The sequence below is a fragment of the Dermacentor albipictus genome, chromosome 4 (assembly GCF_038994185.2).
Source record: "Dermacentor albipictus isolate Rhodes 1998 colony chromosome 4, USDA_Dalb.pri_finalv2, whole genome shotgun sequence".
Classification (NCBI taxonomy): Eukaryota; Metazoa; Arthropoda; class Arachnida; order Ixodida; family Ixodidae; genus Dermacentor; species Dermacentor albipictus.
The window spans coordinates 44,512,262-44,532,723 of NC_091824.1; the positions used below are offsets into that span (position 1 = coordinate 44,512,262).

Here is a 20,462-nt window from a genome sequence, read left to right on the forward strand (position 1 = left end):
TTGAAAATGTATAAACATGTTTTTATTTCTCTGATTTCGCCAATGCAACGCACATAATTTTTTTAAATACTGCAGAAACTAAAAGAAAATTCTTACACTATTTTCTTTGTACAAGAAATAGAAGTACGAGGCTGCACTTATGTAGCTCAAGCGTCGACCATTCATTATAATAAACCAGTAACATCATTGCAGTTGACTAAGTAAATACTACACATCATGGCACAGAGTTCAGATATAGCTAGAAGAGTTCAGAATACCTAGAAAGTGAGCACATTATACGTATATCGGCGTACATTTTGACGACGTCCTACAACATACTGTTTTACTATAATTTCAACATTCCTTTGTGCACACGTGAGAGACTTGCTACCATGCCTTGCTTTCTTACCTAATAAAAGAAAGATTGATGAGTTTTGCGGAAACGTTGTCCGAGAACTTGTCCTGCCGACGAAAGATGGCACAGCCTAGTGTCGCACAAACCCTATTCAAATTTGGGCGAGTTTGTATGCAGTACTATTTTACTTAAAGCGCAGAAAAACAAGGACACAAGAAAGTATATCTCGTCTTCCTTTCTTGTGTACTTGTTTTTGTGCGCATTAAGTAAAATACGAATACAAATTCTGTTATAACACTGGCGTACTCGTTGAACATCAACGCAAGCAGCCTTTTGTTACTTCTGTCGTGTTTCGCAGGAACACGCATCCGTATTTAGTGAGAAACGGAATTATTGGACAGAATTCACGCTTGGCAGCACAACGTGTTCGTATCTTTAGAAAACACAATCGTGGTACAGCTGTTGCTCCTCGATAGCTAATATAACCGAGTCTTATATTATGCCTTTGCATAACGTGATCGTTTTACTGAACTATACATTTTGTCTCCAGTTAAGCAGCCGCACGGCCTGACATCTTTTTTTTTTTTTACTATCCGTGTTAATCTATCCGACTCATGGCTGAAGCATAGTAATAATGAAATGCTACTTGCCGAATTAAACAAAATGTCTTATTTATTTGGACGACAACCTTGTTATCAGCGCAGTCAATAGTGCGTTCACGCGTTCCATTATGAGCGTCTAGGGGCTAGTAATGATACCAGTGTAGAGGCACTACGAGATTGGTGACTTCACAAGTAGATAAAGGCACGCTAGACCATATAATATGAGAGTGTGCTGGCTCCCCAGGGGCCAGGGAAAACATTGACAGTAGGGAAGCCTGGGAGGCCTTGCTCCAGAGCGAGGCTGAAGACGACCAGCGTCGAGCAATCCGCCTGGCAGTTGAGGCCGTGAAGACTCACCGTCCTCAACGCGCGGGGACTGCTTCGTCCTCCCCCCTGCCACGTGTAGGTTAAGAGGCGGGCACCCCAGCTTGGTGGAATATTAAGGTCTTCAATCAATCAATCAATCAATCAATCAATCAATCAATCAATCAATCAATCAATCAATCAATCAATCAATCAATCAATCAATCAATCAATCAATCAATCAATCAATCAATCAATCAATCAATCAATCAATCAATCAATTCAGCTAGAATATGTTATACAATGCTTACAACACAAGCTACATAGGCTGCAAAAGCTCTTGTTATTTCATTAACGCAGAAAGTCGGGCTTGTTGGTGTTAATGCAATCGCTGTGACATGGTTACTAGCGCGAATAAAACTAACGGAAAAAAGGGGGACTGGACAGAGCGCTAGACTTCAACTGACAAGCTTTAGTCAGAAAAAACATGCCAAGAGGCCACCGTATGCTCAAATAAATGCGCAGGCAGAGGCATTTATTTGAGCGTATACGGTGACTTCTTGGCATGTTTTTCGGAATATGTCAGTTCAAGAATAGCGCCGTGTCCTATCCCACTTTTTCCCGTTAGTCTCGTTCGATCTAGTAACTATGTCACAGCAACTGCTCTTATTTCATAAATGAAATTTAGGAGAAAAAAAACTTCAGAGAGTACAACAGTGCTGTTGATTTTAGATATTTTTGTCGCTCTCGGATACGTGCTTCAAGTAGGGCAAGACGAAAAAAAAAGAAGACTTGAGGAAGTAAGTGTCTATAGGACTAGGAAGCTCATTCCTTAGTTCAATACCAGTCGGCGTTCCTCGCCAAAGAGCTTGCGCATGGCAAAGATGCGAGGTCGCGTTGAAAAGGCTCTAAAATATAGCGATGACAGATATTAATGCAATAAAACAAAAAGAAAAAGGACTAGAAGTAACGACATATGTACGATTCTCAAAACAAGATGCATGCGTTGAAAACTCATGGAGTGATGCGTTATGTTTTAAGTTTCTTTTCATGCAACGAAATGAAAATGAAGCGCTGACATTCGAATAAAACGGAAATAAAATAAAAAAGAAAGTCATAAGGTGCTCTTTCGGTGCTGTCACTGCAAGAGACAGCAGCGAGGCGACTTCTCGTGGGCCGTATTCCGGTTCTGCGACAATGATAGACTTGCGGCGTCCGGAGCATCATAATGAGCTGTTCTTCCAGCAGAAAAAGACGGCTAGAATAGATGCCAGAACGGCTCCCGCTGATAGATCGACTTTGTTGGCGAATGACGGTGAACCCATGTAGTCTTGGACTGCGAAAACAAAGAAAGAAGGAACCTGAAGTGCGCGGTTATGAATTTAAATATTCAATTTTGGTAAAAAGAAAACAAAAGTATATGTATAGACATGAATTAGAGATATACTTAGCTGGATGTTCACAACTGAAAACGTACTGAAAAGAATATGTGTAGGGACAAAATGGTACATCTCATATATATATGTACAACTAGTGAAACGATTAAACTGAATCTAAAATAAGCTGACGCGGGTAACAAGGTGACACTTTGAATTTTGAATGTTTTATGTTAAACTTGATGACACCACTGGTTCCACGAGACGCTTTGGTGCTTATGACGCATATTGCGACGTCCTCAGGTGCCACGACCAAGCTTTTTTCGGCGAAGTTGCGGTTAAAAGGACGCTAAGGAGGAATATTACCTTAAGTTACGTTCGTAGGCTTACGTCTTCGCAATAGCGATGGCGCCACTGCTACCATTGGAGAAGGCTTGTTAAGCCTTATACGCTATGCCAGAACGAGAGACCGGTGGCAACGTCACAGAGAGGATTTCACACCAGCTCACCATGACGTGGCTAATTCTGACGGTGTTTAGTCCTGTCTAGTTAACAGTTTATGAATGAAAGTTATACAGTCCGGTTAAAGGAACCATAAATTCAACTTAGCATGTTTCGAAAAGGCTTCCCTTTAGCAAAAAACAATCACAACAACCACAAAAAAAGAATCCATGAGACTGTTTATCGAGGCACTTTTCATACTGACCCGCACTCAGGTTCCGTAGCGAGATTCAAGATTGAGAAACTTGACCTTTATTTATTACAGTACTAAGCTTTTCTCCCCAAAATAAAAGTACTTCTGCAGTACATCATTCTATGCTGATTTAGTCCTGATCTTTACTGCTAATTTAAAGCGAATCCAAGCGACATGTTTTAAAAGGCTTGGGGCTGGCTTTAGCTAACATCGCATTCTACTTTGGTGCTAACGCGTTATCTTTTTTAAATGTTTATAGTAAATTCAGCCAAATAATCGCAGAACATTTTCCCTAACAAATGTCGTATCACCGTGTACCGTTACGAAAGTTGCAAATAGAAATTCAATGACTATAAAATCAACGGAAATAAATTCTCAAAATTGCTTTTTTGGGCAAGTTCGCGCTCCATTCTTAAGGCAAAATATCCAGCAAGAATCACTACGTGACAGAATAGGACGCACACACACACACGCATAAGCACGGAGCAATACGCGGTCTGACATCGGACACGGTTTCTCCTATAGTGCAAGGCGGTCAGAAAGTCTAGTAAGCGCAAGAACCCTTATCGACTGCAGGCACATGCGAAGTAAAGCGGTGTCGAAATTTCGGATATTTGTGCAAACTTTCTATCATGTACAGTCGGCGTCACCTTTGTGTAGAGCGGAGGAACGGCTGCATCCGGGGAGCTCAGGAACCAGCCAATGACGTCTAACGGTAGTTGTTGAGGTCAAACGGGCCCAGCAGCTACCGCTAGACGTCGGGCCCAGCAGCTAGCGCTAGCTATAAACTATACTATTGTTAAACTATAAACTATATAAGCTATACTGTCGGTTAAACTATACCGTCTTGTTAGACCTGGAGGTCCAGCTGCGCAGTAAATCATCTGTTTAGAATCATCACCATCATCATCATCATCATCAATATCATCCTATTTTATGTCCAGTGCACAACGAAGGCCTTTGCAACAATGCCCAAACATCCCAGAGCAAACCGTCGATCAAGAAACCTTTCCGCGTGTTGGTCTTTTGTGGCCGTAAACTGTGCTACAATAGCAACGATATCGTAAAACCCCGCATATGACTATTCTTTTTTTTAATTCTTAGCATCTCAAATTCCCTCCTCGTGCTATGTGCGGCTACTAAACAAAATTTCAACCAGTAATTCAATCAGGTAAGCCAGAGTGACACCGACCGGATGGCGGAAGCAGGCGTCGCCAACCATGCTGCGCGAGTCAATTATTTAATTAAAAATTTTACGTGCCAAATTCACGATTTTGATTGTGAGGCACGCCGTAATGGACGGACCGGATTAATTTAGACCACCTGTGGTTCTTTAACGTGCACCCAATGCACGGACACTGGCGCTTTTTTTTTTTGTATTTCAGCCCCATCGATATTCGATCGCCGCGACAGGGATATGATCCCTCGACCTCATGCTCAGTAGCGCAATGCCAAGAGAGAGAGAGAGAGAAGAATACAGGAAGGCAGGGATGGTATAGCTTATTTTGTTATAGCGCAAGCTTGGCAAGGACAACAGAAGGCACATCTGACACACACAGAGCTGTGTGTGTCAGATGTGCCTTCCGTTGTCCTTGTCAAGCTTGCGCTATAACAAAATAAGATATGCCGTACCAACAAGCCCCTATTGCTATCCTCAGGGATGTTAACCAGTCAATAGTCTGGTTGGCTACCCTACACTGGGGGATGGGAGAAGGGGAAGAGAAATAAGGGAGAGAGAAGGTGTAGGTACGTGTACGGAAAGCACTTCAGTTAAAGTCGCTCGAGCAAACCAGAAGTTCTGAGAAAACGCAAAAGTGCCTTCACTGCCTTCTGAGCCGATGATCGGTCGGGACGGTGCTCTAATAAAAGCGCCTAAGTAACCACATACGGCGGGTCTGTGAAAGTGGATTACAGATGCATGGGCGGCAACTTGGAGGACCTTGTGTGACGCGCATGTGCGGCACTCGATGGGACCGAAGATGGCTTTCTCCGGGATGAGTTGACAGGGAACTATCCGAAAGCAGCGCGACGGAGGACTAGGATGACTGAAGCGAGCAGGCCTACCTAAACGAACGTTTTTGCAGAATTTGCGTTAAGTGTGTTACACGCGGATGAATCTTTTTTTTTTTGCTTTTTCCTATTCCCAAATCTCGCCACGCATTATATGCAGCTTTTTATGATAAAATATCCTTCCTACCATGAATGTCGACGTTATTGAGGTTAGCATTCAAAATACGTAGTGACATACCGTATTGCTGAAGGCACCTTTATTTTGAAACTGTGGTCATTCGGAGATTTGTATTGCTTCAGCTTTATGACACTCCTTCATGATTGCATTGCCCTTCGTGTTGCACTGACGGACATAAGGAACAAGACGCGGACGTATGTGGCGCAAACTACCAACTTGTTTAATACTGTTAAAGAACACGCTTATTTACAAGATCCTGAGGAGCACTTCTGGAGCCAGATCGAAGTACGTTTGCTGCAGTGAATCGTTTTCAGGACCATACTTATTGCACAAGCTTTTTCAGTGCCTTCTCGCAATTCGGTTTCTTATGAAGCGCGATAAGCACCAACATTTGATAGCGGGGGCAACAAATTTCGTCTTCGGAGGAAGCCTTTTAGTTCTGCTGCGACAAAACGTTACCAAAAAAAAAGTTAGCTAAACTTCAGAATGAAGTTGCTGAATTCGACGGCCATGCACTAACGTTGAAAATGGATGCCAGCTACAATCACGCGGTCACTTTCGATCGCGATCGGGCCTGATCCGGATGGAACGCGATCCGTGTCATGTGCCGCTCCACGGTCACTTTCAATCGCGATCGGCCTCGACCGGATCCAGAGAATCGCGATCCGTGCATCGCAATCGGGCGTCTTCGTCGCGATGGTAGATTGACGACGACGTTGCTGACGACCATGTAGTTGTGAGAGTTGCAGACGATCAGCAGACGATAATAGCCTTACCCCCAATGACAAACCAAATAATATTTGAAAAAAAAGAAGAAACAGGCAGTTTATACTACGATTTTTCGCAGCATATTCGACAAACTTAAGAAGTGATTTGAGACCCACTAACGACCAATGGTGCGCTTCAGCTCACCCAAACTCGGTCTGGATCATTGGAACGCGTAGCTGCGATCAGTGTCGATGGTGATCGCGGAATCCGATCGGGATTGGGCCCTATCGCGATTAAACGTGACCATGTGACATCGGTATTATACGGATGTGACATAGCACATTTCCGATCGCGATCGAGCTCGATTGGGATCGAATTTCTCGGTCGCACTTGGTTCCTTTGCGCAAGTTGGGGAAGGGAGCCAATTGAGGTCGAGAATTTCGACCCGAATCGGGCTCGATCGCTATTGAAAGTGGCCGTGTGTCACTGGTATTATTCATATATAACCGGAATAAAGAATTAGGGTAGAACCCACCTCACGATAATTGTCAACGTTAAGAGGTAGCTTTAGCGCTGGCTCAACTCCGATGCCGCCTATTCAAATACATATAAAACGAATAATGGCTTTTTCGAGATAAACCCGGACCGGTGGTAATTAAATTCGTTACTATTGAAAGAAGAAGCAAAGTTCTATGACTGCTGGAAGCGGACTGTTGATTTATATTATCGATGTTTTAATAAAAATTGTTGAATATCACAAATTTTCAAAAAATAAAGAACGAAAGTATCATGTTTACAGTTCTGTAGCTCAGAAATGAAAAATGATATCACAAATCTGTAAATTTCATCTTATAGTGCTTCTAAAGCGGATAAAATATATGTAATATACATGGCTCTTAAGTACACAATAATATCTGAACAGGACATTTGCAAAACCCTTGTAAGCTTTGTAACCAATTCAAGTGAGACATACATTAATAAATCAGATTTTACCCCTTTGGATGCTCTAACGCATGCAATTTACAGAACTGTGATATCTGTTCTTGGTGCAGATTTACTACGTATTCGTAAGCTTCGCGCTTCTATTTTATTTTACGCTCACCAATTTACGGCAATTTTCTTTTGCAAGAAAACTTAATGTACTAAATTAAAGTTCTCCTTTCAACTCAACTTTCACCAGAATGTAACTTTGCTTCTCAACTGCAACAAATTTCAATAAAATCGGTTCACTGGATTACTTCAGAAAAAAGCATTTCTGCGTTTTACGTGGGTTTGAATGGGGGCGGCATCGCTGTTGGGCCCGAGGTAAGTATTCCTCTCAACGTGGTTACCATTGAAGCATTGCGGCGACACACCACACTGCCAACGCCGAAGCGCGTACGCAGCCGGGATACTCTCTCGCACTTCCCACCGCACACTCTGCGCCACCTAGCGGTGCCGCCCCGAAGTGCGCGCGAGGCGCGGATTCAATTGCGCCGAGCACCGGATAAAATTTTAAGGGATCGTCTTTGTCGTTGAAAAAACTGCACATATGCAGATGAAACATATACATTTACCCAAGTTGGCGTCAAAGGGGTCCAATGAAGAGTGACGTTTTCTTGCTAGTAGCACACGTCCGGCGACTCAAGTTGATGTCAGAGAGGTTCATTAAAGAGTGGCACACACCGAGTGACGCGTGCAGAATGACTCAAGTTGGTCCGACGGTTGATTTCGAAGCCTCTTCCCTCGGCGCAGCAACCCGATGCTGTGCGCATTAGATCAAACGGACTACTCAGTAACCCGAGTTGGTGCGAGAACGGTTACAGAGAAAAATACATAGAGACAAAGAAGCACCAGGGAAAGTGCGTGAATCACTCGAAGAATGCTAATTGCAATGATAGTTCTTTAATATCGCGCTGCTGGCTGCGCTATACTGTTATACAAAGCACAAGAAACAAACACACATTGCGCCCATGAGGCTGTGTTTTTAGTCCTTTGTATAACAGTACAGAGCAGCAAGCAGAACGATGCCATATGAACTAGGCCCAGTCGAAGCTTTCTTTAGTACTTCTCCGGTGCTGGGCAGAGTCAAACCAGCGCCACGAGGGTTCATTAGGCAGAGCTTCGCGCTGTTGCCCAAAGAGAAGTCATCCGCATGGCCCTGCGGACACCGCTGAGCTTCAAGGAGCATCAGCCAGCTGAAAGGGGAGGAGTAAGCCGAAGAGACAGGAAGACTCTTGACTCCTCGGGGCTCTTTTTGCGGGTGCAACTAAACGTTATTTCTCTCTCTCTCTCTCGCACGCTGTTGCGTACTGCACCACTGATGCGCGCGTGTAATAGCGGAATGAAGCAGTAGTTTTACGATTACTTGTAACAACACTATGCGGATTGTTATAGACTATGCCTTAGTTCTCACCGTTGGCCTTGTCCCAGCCGATCTGTTCTTTGCTGATCTGTTCGTCGAGCCATTTTTCCAGTGGCGCGAAGTACTTCTTCAGGGACGAGGCCGACATCTCTCTCGTGCCAGCCATGATCTCCAGGACATCGGGCCAGGGTTTGGAACGACCCAGTGACAGTCCCTGTCTGTGAGCGTATTAGAACGCACAAATAATCAAAGCCATGACATAGCTTGGTGGTTAATTATTTCAAAGCAGTTACACTTTCAAGGCAACACAGGCTTTTTTATTTCATTGCGGTGGGCTGCCTGGGAAGCCCGGCGCACCGCAAAAATCGTTGTCAGCCCTTCCTGTTGAACTGTTTACTTTGATTGTTTTTTATAAGACATTAAAATCGAACATACCAAACTCTGTGGTATTACACATCAGGACCATGACCTGATTTTAAGAGTAGCCGTAGCGGTGAACTCCGAAATAATTTTGACCACCTGGGTTTTGTTCATGTGCACCTAAATGTAAGTACACGGGTGTTGTACTTCGCCCCCATCGAAATGCGGCCGCCGTGACAGGGATTTGATTCCGCCACCGCGTGCTTAGGAGCGCAACGCCAAAGTCACTATAAGCAACCACGGCGGGTAATGAATATTGTGTGCTCTTACTTATGCAACGCTTGGTACAGGCTTTGTTCAAGTGGCAAGAGATCAATGCGCTATCCAAGCGTCTGTGAAAGTTAGAACTGAAATCTGCTGTCTATTCTCGATTGGCTCAGAACTCCACGCGATCGAAAGCATTCTTTATAATGCTTTGTGCATACGCTGCTATAATGCTAAGGTATAAAATTCAGCATCTGCTGGGAAAATTGAACTAGCTTAGGACAATACTGACCGCAATAAGCTAAACAACGCAAACTTTAGAGAATGCCCAAGCTTCAGAACTGGTTAAGCAGCATAGCTGTCTGAACGGAACATTGTGCGACACAGCAGAATTTTCGCTCTTCATTGCTATGAGTTAACAACAGTGCAACCGAGCCGTTCAATACTTACATTTTGCATTGTTGGATTTGCATTTTGTATAATTCTAGTAAAAAAAATGTAGTCTGAGACATTAGTTATACGTTACAGCGCTTTTCCTTTCTTTGTTTCCGTTCCTCTCATTAGTGTTCTCCTCTCCTCTACATCACCGAAAGCACTTCAACGAGAAGCTCTAGTATACGGCTACGTGCAACACTGAAATTCTTCCACTCCCCCCAGGAACACGCACAAAGTTTGAACACCAGTAGACCACGAACAACCACGAAGAAGGCGCACAAACCAACCTAAGCTTTTTAAAAAAAAAGAAAAACGACAGAAGAACTGCTACTACGAAGTAGGTTCTCTACGAATGCTTGTTTAGCTTTAGTACAGGTGAAAGTTAGACAAAACCTGGCGCACTAGTTCTAGTATTTTACGCGACTCGCAAACTACACTTGTGCACGCACAAGCACGCTACTTCCAGTTTTACAACAATGCCACTGTTATCGTCATAAGCAGCTCATGTGCAATCTTCCTTGGCGTCTGATCAATATCACAATTACTGTTCTAGCGCATCTGAATTTCGGACTTCCTTTTTTCTATATATAGGCGCCTCGTTTCTCGGGAAGTACAAGTCACGCCGGCGTAAGATCAGCAAAGCATAGCGGACCTGCTAAGGTGTCAATAAGGTCACTTGTGAGTTCTCTGCTTGTTAGGGCTCTTAGCAGGGGCCGAGGAGGCGGGGGGTGGGGGGTCTGACGAACAGCTGTTGATTGTAGGACAGTGTGATAAAAACATTAAATTGAGCGAAATGAAACGAAATCGCTGTAAACTTTAGGGGCGAAGTGCCGTCCTTACTTGAGGATGTCACCAGCGTTTTTCTCTGCGTAAATGTCGCATTCGTGAAATGGATGCTGCTCGTCGATCTTCTTTGTAACTGTGCACAAGTGCTCGTGGAACTGGAACTGAAGGATGAATGCCACAAAGTATCTAAAGAGAAGATAGGGGAAAAAAAGAAACACATAGACGGGCGTGAATTACTGGTATAGTGTCATTGTAAACCAAAGTGATTCAAGCAAACTGTGTCGCCCGAAAATAGAATGGCGGAAGCGGAGCACAGATTAACGTAGCGCATTTCTTTTTTCTGTGGGCATTGATGGCAGCGCCAGAGACGTGTAAATGAGTATATTGAGGCTAAAGAACTTATGTTATGAAGACAAGATAGGCGAGTATCGTGTAAACGAAAATATAGGTCGCTATTGTTCCCTGAAACACAACAGTTAAGGTCGCTCCTCAACTCATAAGCCGTCTTTAGCATTATATGTGACTCGTCATCTGGCCAAGCCAAGGTCAGGGGTTGACCTATATTCCGGGCCGCCCTAAATATTGGTTTATACCTTGGGTTAGTTATAGGGTAGCGGATATGTCTAACTTGCCAAAATCCAAAGTTCAGCGCAAAAAGAGAGGGCATAAAATCGTGAGGTAGATGGCGACGTAAGCTTATATAATTGCCAAAGGAGCTTTCGATGACGTCATAACTCATACTTCTCGGACCTTTTACGTGTGTTTCCTGCAAAAATAGCAGAATTATTCATGTGGACGCAAGCACAGCAAACTGCGTGACCTCACAGCGTTGTTCAATTGGCGCCATAGGCCGTTATTGTTGCTTTCTAGATTAAAATTGAGGCTCTGTGGGAACTCCCTCTGTGGACCAATGGACGGAAACCTTCCAAATCAGAAATATAAAATCACTGCTTGATTTAGTTTACTTAGGAAATGTAACGTTAACTGTGGGTTCATAACATACACATTGTGTTTCGCAAACAGTGATATGATTCTTTCTAAAGTAATCGTTTTAGTTATTTATTTATTTATTTTCAATACTGCCAGTCCCATCAGGGACCATAGCAGGTGGACATACAGAAATGAAAGACATGGTAATACACGTGCACATACAAATTGCGTGTCAATAAGCCAAACAAGGAACGTAAAGGAACAAGGTAAGAATACATAAAAGAAACAAATATAGATAACACATTTCTAGGAGACATGCGCAGCAATACAGATAATACGTCATGAAAAAAAACAGCAAACGGGAACAAAAATAACAGTAAACACCCTCACGATAATCAGCATGACTTACAAGAATTACAAAGCATATTATGTGAATGAGACTGCGTTACTGATTACTAGATGTGGATTCTAACCGTGATGCGAACTGAGATAATGAGTCTGCAGAAATGACTGACGGATCGAGGCGATTCCATTCCCTTATCACGAGGGGGAAATAAGAGTACATGAATGTGTCATTATGGCATGAATATTCTGTTAAAGCGTGTGCATGTTTATGTCTCGATGATCGTGACTGCGAAAAACATATGTATTTTGTTAGGTCAATCTTATAATAATTGTGAATCAAGTTAAATAAAAATTTTAGCCGTGCTTGCTTTGCCCTTGATGAGAGCGTCCCTAAACCCGATATAGCCGCAAGGTTAGTGGGTGAATCTGTACGCTTATACTTGTTGTGAATAAACCGCAGCGCTTTTCGCTGTACTTTTTCCAGTTTCGTTATGTTAGTTACTGAGTGGGGAAACCAAACTGTGTTAGCGTACTCCAAAACCGGTCTAACGAAAGTAGTATACGCGAGAAGCTTAGTCGACGTTGGTGCAAGGCGGAGACATCTTCGGAGATAAAATAGCTTGCGTAATGCCTTCGAGGTCACGTTGGCAATGTGCGCGTCCCATCTCAGGTCAGAAGTTAGAGTGATGCCTAAGTATTTATGCTGGTGAACTTTCGTTAGCATTGTGCCGTTAATAAAGTATGGAAAGTCGTAAGGTTGTTTTTTTCTTGTTACCGTCATGCAAACTGATTTAGTTGTGTTTATCGTCATTTGCCATTTTTTGCACCATTCATTTAGCTGGTCTAGTGAGTTGCTAAGCGAAACATGATCTTCGTAGGTGTTAATTGTTTGGTAAAGGATGCAGTCATCAGCAAACAGTTTGATGTTACAGTCAATATTTCTGGTTATGTCGTTAATGAAAATTAAAAATAACAGTGGCCCCAACACGGATCCTTGGGGGACGCCTGATGTGACAGGCACTGTCGCAGATTCCACATGCTGAAATAGTACGAATTGTGTCCGGTTTGTTAAGAAATCTGTTACCCAGTCTAAAATTTCCCCATCCCCAATAAAACCTCGCAATTTTGTTAATAATTTACTGTGACATACGCGATCAAATGCTTTGGAAAGGTCTAATAATATTATATCAGTCTGGCTACAGTTATTGATGTTAAATGCGAGGTCATGCACAACTTCCGTAAGCTGCGTGACGGTTGACAATCCATGGCGGAATCCGTGCTGGTGTGGCGTTAATAAGTTGTGAGTGTCAAGAAAGTTTGTTAGGTGTTTAAGGATGATATGCTCGAGCATCTTGCAGGCGGTGCTAGTAAGAGATATTGGTCGATAATTAGAGGGCAATGAGGTGTCTCCTGTTTTGTGTATTGGGATGATTTTCGCATTTTTCCAGTCGTCGGGTAAGGATGATTGTGATAGGGATTTTCGAAATATGAGGCCCAAGTATCGGCTGCACCACTCTGCGTATCTTTTTAGAAAATGGTTTGGAATTTCATCTGGCCCGCATGATTTTTTAGGGTCAAGGGTGAGCAACATGTTAAGGATACCCGCGTCAGATATGATTAAAGGATCGATGCGCGATGTTGAACTGCTACTCAAGTGTGACAGGTTACCGTCATCTTTTGTGAAGTTCGAGTGAAAATAGTTATTGTACGCATTAGCGTTGTTAGTTTTTTCCTCAGGAGACAAGTCCGATAACGTGTCTTTAGTAGGGCGGAAGTGGTTCCAGAATCGCTGAGGGCTGTTTGTCAGAAAGTTAGGCAGCGTTACATGAAAATAATGTTCCTTAGCTTCTTTGGCTGTCTGTCGAAAATGTGCTACTGCGCATGCTAGTTTGCTAGTTTTGGATGGGCATGATCCATGATTTTTAATAGAGTTACGTATCCTTTTTACATGACGTTTTGCGTGGATGACTTCCCGAGTTATCCATGGGCTTGTTCTTTGTGGCCGCTTGTTTTTTAACGGCACATAGTTAGTTACACAGTAGCAGACCATATCCTTAAAATGAAGCCAGGCTGTGTTCACATCGACTGACGGGTCGGAGGTTATTTCAGTGAAGGCTTGAAATTCGTGCGCAAGGTGGGTTAGTATGCTGGCGTCATCCGCCTTCTCGAAGTTGGTTACTATAGACGTACTACAACGCGTTCTTATCGAGCAGTCCAGAGGCAACAAGCATAGCGGTATGTTGTGATCTGAAATGCCTTCAATAATTTCTGTCTGTGGTTGGTGCCCAGAAAAATGATCACTGATTAGTATAAGGTCAAGGATATTGTTTGCTGAACCTTGCTTACGCGTCGGTTCTAGGATTATTTGGTGAAGGTTAAATGATAACATTAGGTCAAACAGAATTTCTGAAGCAGATGATGTGTGATGCATAGTTACCCAGTCTACGTCTGGAAGGTTAAAGTCTCCCATAAGGATAATTCTACAGTTGTTAGCATATCGGTGCAGAAACTCATGAATGGCAGAAATGCTCTCATCACCCGAAGAGGGGCTTCTATAGAAGCAACCCACACAAATAGTAGTGTTGTTACAAAGAATCTTGCAAAACACGCTTTCAGCACCTGATACATCTGGCAATAAAACAAATGGAAGGTTTTTCTTCATCAGAAGAGCCACGCCACCCCCACGGGAACCCCGATCTTTTCGAATGACTGAATAATTCGGTGGAATGATTTCATGGTTGGAAACATCCGGTGAAAGCCACGTTTCCGTGACGGCGACTATATCAGGTTCGCGATCAGTTAACAGGTTTTCGAAAGATTCTATTTTGTTTAGTAAGCTTCTTGCGTTCACATTTACGATTGTTAGTTGTCTTATCGAGCTCTTCTCCGCGTCATTGGCGGGCCGTTTGTTTTGCTTGAATCCGCTTCGTTTTTTTTAAGGGGTACTTTGTCATTAGTTTGGTCGTCCCAAACAAAGGCGCGACTGTTAATGTATAGTTTGTCGAAGGCGAGGGAGACTTTGTCGTGTTTGTCGCGATTTTCTTTGGCACTGTTCCACAGTTTCTTTCTAATGTCCCGTATTTTAGGAGAAAAATCTTCCCCAATGGCAAATTTCGATCCTTTAAGCTTAAAACCTTTTTTCAATATTGCCGATTTGTCACGGGAATTTAGAAGTTTAAAAATTACTGGCCTAGTCTTTTTCGCTTGCGGTCTGCCTAACCGGTGTACGCGTTCTATCGTAACTGGGTCCAACTCTAGGATATCTTGTACGATATCTCTGTTAACTATCTGCTCAAGACAGTCGCTCGTTTCTTCTTCCGATTCTGGTATGCCATAAACTATCAAGTTAGCTCTCCTGCTTCTGTTCTCAAGGTCATCGATTTTTTGTTCCATTGTTTCTATTACGCGACTCATGCGGGAAATCTCGGTCTGACAAGATTGTAGTTTGCTTTCTAGAAGTGCTATAGCATCTAATTTGGTCTCTATATCTGCAAGACGTTCTTCCTTTATTTCTTTGATATCAGCAGCAATTTCCTTCAGTTGCTTGCTTCCTTCAGTTGCTTCAGTTTCCTTCAGTTGCTTCAGTTGCTAGTTGAAGTTGAAAGTTGAAGTTGAAGCCGAAATACTAGGAACAGTGGGGGCTCGTACGGAGTTTCAACTGCAGCGCAGGGATCGCAACAAGATGTACTATGTTGTGGCATCTATTGGCATTCCAGTTAGTAATGAGTTTGTCTCTTCGTGCGTCTGCTGATTTCTGAGGTTACACAAGAAAGCTATCGCTAATATATATATAATATATATATATTCATTTGACAGGGCGTGCACAATTTTCTTAAAGCAATTGCAGAGTGTTCAGTAATATTAACGTAAAAAGAAACAGGGAACAGCTGAACAAATGTGCACTTGTTTTAACGCCAAATGTCTGTAGTACGGCCGGACAGCGCCTGACCAACAAAAGGGCAGTTCGCGACGCCGGGAGAGCTTTCTGCTTGGCACCAAATACAATGCAAACCTGAGGAAATGCATTAATTGGTCGGTGTAGTTAGCCTAAAAATGGATTTTATCGGTCGAGTTGCAGACGTTTATTATTATCATTATTTTCCAATACGAATAAAGTTTTTCACTAGAGACGGTTCAAAGCCGGTCCATGTTTTCTATCAGTGCGTGCTCAGAGCTGAAATAAGGAAGAAATAAAAAAAAGGGGGAAAGAAAGCTGTACAAAGCAAGAAAGAAAAACAATAAACTAATGAAAAAGGGTGACCACGACATACAAAGGCACGAATCACATTGTCGGCAGTGAAGATGAGTTCTTTTTCATGGAGGGCAACTAAAAGCATACCAAGACAAACTTGCTCGTTCACTCCATGTGGTATGCAGTCATGATTCATGCCTTGTATGTCGCGTCGAACTTTCTTATTAGTTTTTTATTTATTTATTTTTTTTGCTTCGTTCCACTTTTCCTGCTCCTTTATTTCGAGCTCTCAACTCGCATGCGTGATGCCATGTGCTACTTAACCGAGGTTTCCAGTGATCGTCTCGGATCAGCTTGCTTACCTCAGGTACGGAACTTGAAGAGCCACGTGGTATTTGGCTCCACCATCAAAGAAGGACTCGTTACGCTTAATGGGAGGCGACACGCCCTGGTATTTTATCCTGCAAAAAGAAAAGTAAAAGAAATGAAGAAAAAAAAAACGTTGCGGTCAGTAAAGTTTTCATGATAGCATCCCCAAAACAGCCACTCTGCGAACGTTCTGTCGATTATTCTAAAATTCCGCGCAGAGCAATTCTGGTTATCCGCTTCAGGCGTCAATTCATGCGAGCAGTCGGAAACTCGCTTATCCATTTCAGGAATTTTCAGCCCCAATAAAGGCACACATTAATATTTTAAATGTTTGTTCGGCACCTAAAATTATCAATTTTATTTTATTTCTGAAAGCTTTTGACGCGTCCACAAACATGAACTTCACGTGTGTACTTTTAGGGACCATTTCGAGAAAATTTTGCTAAAGAAAGAGCGGCCACTTCAAAAATTTGTGTAGTGCGGACAGTAGCTGTAAAACACGACGAGAGGAGAGAACTGGTTGCCTGAACTAACAGGGCTTCGAAACGCACACGCAGGCGTCGGCCTAGTAATTCTGTGTACTCGTTCACTTGACGCCATACGGATACATTTCACAGCAGATATTCAATCAAACGTGTCATGAGATTTGTGTAAATGATTCGTTTGAAGTCTTAATATTTTAATTAGTGTTTCCGATCCTAAGGCATTTTGTAAGCATGTGCGAGTGTTCCCGTATCGTCTAGAAGGGTTTCCGAATTGTTCATCAATGTCTGAGTGTCAGTTTACGTTCGAGTATTAATAACAAGATACGCCTCTTACACTGAAGCTAGCTGACAAGATTAATCGCTAGTATTTATCGCAACGCCCAGACAGAAAAACAAAAGAATAACGTTTCGTTGTTGTTGTTTTTCCGTTAAATGAAATCTTGAGACAAAATGAAATGGTTATACAGTCCGGCAGTTGCGATATAAGCAATACACTTTGCGCATTGAGATGTGTGATGCTTTGAATTCATGACAAGTCCTTGCCTTGACTTGTCTTTTTTTTTTTTGCGGAGCACTGGAAAGGCGTGCGCTATAAACATACGTGTGCTAAGATATATCTTTATTACAGAATTATTGCGGGCTTTCGTTCACACAGCGCGCCACAGGCAGTAATGTAGTCTGCCCTTACATAAATCAATAATAAATGTAGCGCTCAATAACCACTTGAGCACGGCCAGAGTAGTTTATTCAAACTACCCTTAAAGGTGGACACTAAAGCCTGAGCACTTCTATTTGCTTGTGTATTTTGTCTGTACTCATACTGCGCTTCCAATCGACCGCGGTGGTTGCTCAGTGGCTATGGTGTTGGGCTGCTGAGCACGAGGTCGCGGGATCGAATCCCGGCCACGGCGGCCGCATTTCGATGGGGGCGAAATGCGAAAACACCCGCGTGCTTAGATTTAGGTGCACGTTAAAGAACCCCAGGTGGTTGAAATTTCCGCAGTCCTCCACTACGGCGTGCCTCATAATCAGTAAGTGGTTTTGGCACGTAAAACCCCATAATTTAATTTTTTTTACGCTTCCAATCGACCGCGGTGGCTCAGCGGATACGGTGTTCTACTGTTGTGAACGAGGTCGTGGGTTCGATTATGTAGGCCGCGGTTCACTGGGGATGAAATGCACAAACACTCGTACACTTAGATGTATGAGCACCTTAAAGACCCACATAGGCGCCGTGAATTAACCGGAATTCCACGAACAGAGTGTCTCTAATATCCCCAGTGCTACTTTCGGACGCTTAACTTCATACAGGGTGTTTCAGCTAACTTTAGCCAGAGTTTAAAAATATGCGGATGCGCTCTAGGCGACGCGATCAAATGCATGTTGCTCATTTTTGTATGCAGTGTGTAACACTATTTTTTGTATATTGCTTAATTATATCATCAGTCGAGATTCATTAACCAACTTCTTAAGCAACGAAGCTAGGCTAGAAATTCCAATTAGAAAGTTGCAAAAGTGAGCAATATGCATTTGGTCGCGTCGTCTAAGAGTGCATCAGCATATTTTAAAACTCTGGCTAAAGTTCGCTGAAACACCTTGTATACGAACAAATAAACCAAGTGTCAACTATTTAGAACGTCGCAGACGAAGGGTTTGCAGATGCGTTAGCGTTTGTTCTCTACGGATCGCCTGTGCTGAAGAATGACGAAGTTACTTCGAACTCAAGTTCGCCTAATGGACTCTCCGAATGGTTGTTATGAGTAAAAATTTAAAAAGAAGCAATAAAGTCCAAAAGCGACTGTAAAAAAAAAGTTATATTGAATGGCTGCTTCGCGTTTATAAGAACACCTCGCCATCTTGTGGTAGCTGCCATCGTCTTGGCGGTCTGTAAAACGCGGCTGGTGTAATTTCTCACCGACCCTTGTTGCGCACAGACGGCTTTGAGAAGCAATGTCCAACAGACGTACCTGTACTCCCAAAATTTCTCGTTCATCTTGTCGAACGGCGTCTCCCCAGTGAAGATGCTCCACCGCCACTTGTCCAGCAGGTATCCGAATGGCAAGAAGGCAATTTTGCTGAGCGCCGACATGAGCAGGATGTCAATGGAATCTGGAAACAGGAGACTGACATCTGAAGAAGGCAAAGCTGGCATGCAGTTGCGCTTGGTCTGCGATGCGCGCATTACTCGCGAAAGGATATCGTAAAACACAAGGCAGAACGCGAACGGTGGCAGAACAGAGAGCTGCGTGGGCACGTGGGCTGCGATTTCGTAGCGATGCCTTTTCCGATGCTATTCCTTTTCGCGCTTCTCTCGTTTCGTCGGTGGTCAGAGTAACGCTCCACCCGCGTTATCGACGCGATCAGTTAGGCGTGAACAGTGGATGATAAAAGTCGCATAGAATTGAGCGGAAGGCGAGGCTACGAAATCGCGGCCAAGGACCAACGAACGCAGTGATCCTTTAAAACCAGCATTGAACAAGGACGTTCAGCCAACAGAAGCAGTGAGAACGACTACTCACTGTATTTATCCGTTGGTTTCATCAAGTTCAGCTTCTCGTAATGCGATTTGGTGGCAACCGACAGGCCTATCAGGTCTCCGACAGCTTCGTGAAAACCTGCACAGAATGAAAAAATTACGCACGTATTTTCACTTTATGATCTACCTTAATGAAGCAGTCGCTCAACCGCCGAAGAGGAAGAGAGAGAAAATAATGCAGAGAAAGGCAGGGAGGTTAACCAGAGGTATTTCCGGTTGGCTACCCTGCGCAAGGGGAAGGGTTAAGAGGGATAAAAAGAGAAATAGAGTAGAAGGGGGAGATAGAAAGAAAGGGAGATTTTGCATATACTTAGGGAACTCTTCTGATGGGACATCATCAAAGCCTAGTCATAGTCAAAAACACACAGACGTTTCTGTTCATCGAATTATACTGTCAGGACCTCTTTTGAGCAAGCAGAATAATTAGGAATGTATTTTATTACTATAGTTGGATTTTTTAAACTCCACTTATTTGGCCTTGCTTGGAGGAATAGTTACGTCACAAATCGCAGTTTTTTTCAGGTGTGGGCATACCTGCTGTTTCTCTTCATTCTAAAAACGCTTACGACATAAACGGACCCGCATATTTATTACTTCACTATATTTTCTGCTGCTCTTTTGCCTTTTCTTGCGTCCGCGTACTGATGACTGAAGGGGCGTCAACCTGCCTCTCTTTTTTTCTATCGTTCTTGATTGCAGTATCCACTCGTCGTGGTGGTTACCTGGCTATATGGTTCTGCTTGGCAGCATAAGGTGGAGCGTTTGATTCCTGGCCGTAGCGGCTCGTTCTATTGCTCATATTTTTGACAATGGTAGGTTAGCCTGAACGGAAGAAAAGAAAATGAGCACATTACAGGAGGTTGCAGTGAATCAGCATCTCTTTCTTTCCAAATGAAAATAATTATTTTCACTGCGAACGACGGCCTTCATCGCTATGCATGAACCAAATTTGAAAGCAGATGTTCCGCTCACTCTTACGGCACATTATTAACCCGATTTAAAAAAAAAAATTACTAGCGCTTATTACTTGGGGATAGAGCCGAGGTACTGAGTTCAGCTTTTTTCGATTCGTAAAGTCAAACTTACTTTCAGTTAGGTCCTCTTGAAACTTGAGAACGTCAAAAGATTAGATAGATAGATAGATAGATAGATAGATAGATAGATAGATAGATAGATAGATAGATAGATAGATAGATAGATAGATAGATAGA

General features: G+C 43.1%; 1 protein-coding gene across 1 annotated transcript in view; it reads right to left on the reverse strand.

Annotated features, from left to right (window-relative positions):
• LOC135907155 (angiotensin-converting enzyme-like) overlaps positions 1-20,462 on the reverse strand; it is an 80,617-nt gene continuing 60,155 nt past the window's right edge. Inside the window, exons 10-15 of the mRNA XM_065438818.2 lie at positions 19,235-19,330; positions 18,683-18,824; positions 16,224-16,322; positions 10,449-10,580; positions 8,601-8,767; positions 1-2,575 (exon numbers count right to left, since the gene is read on the reverse strand). Of these exons, the coding sequence (XP_065294890.2) occupies positions 2,463-2,575; positions 8,601-8,767; positions 10,449-10,580; positions 16,224-16,322; positions 18,683-18,824; positions 19,235-19,330 (749 nt within the window). The 3' untranslated portion in view covers positions 1-2,462. The remainder of the gene's footprint in view (positions 2,576-8,600; positions 8,768-10,448; positions 10,581-16,223; positions 16,323-18,682; positions 18,825-19,234; positions 19,331-20,462) is intronic.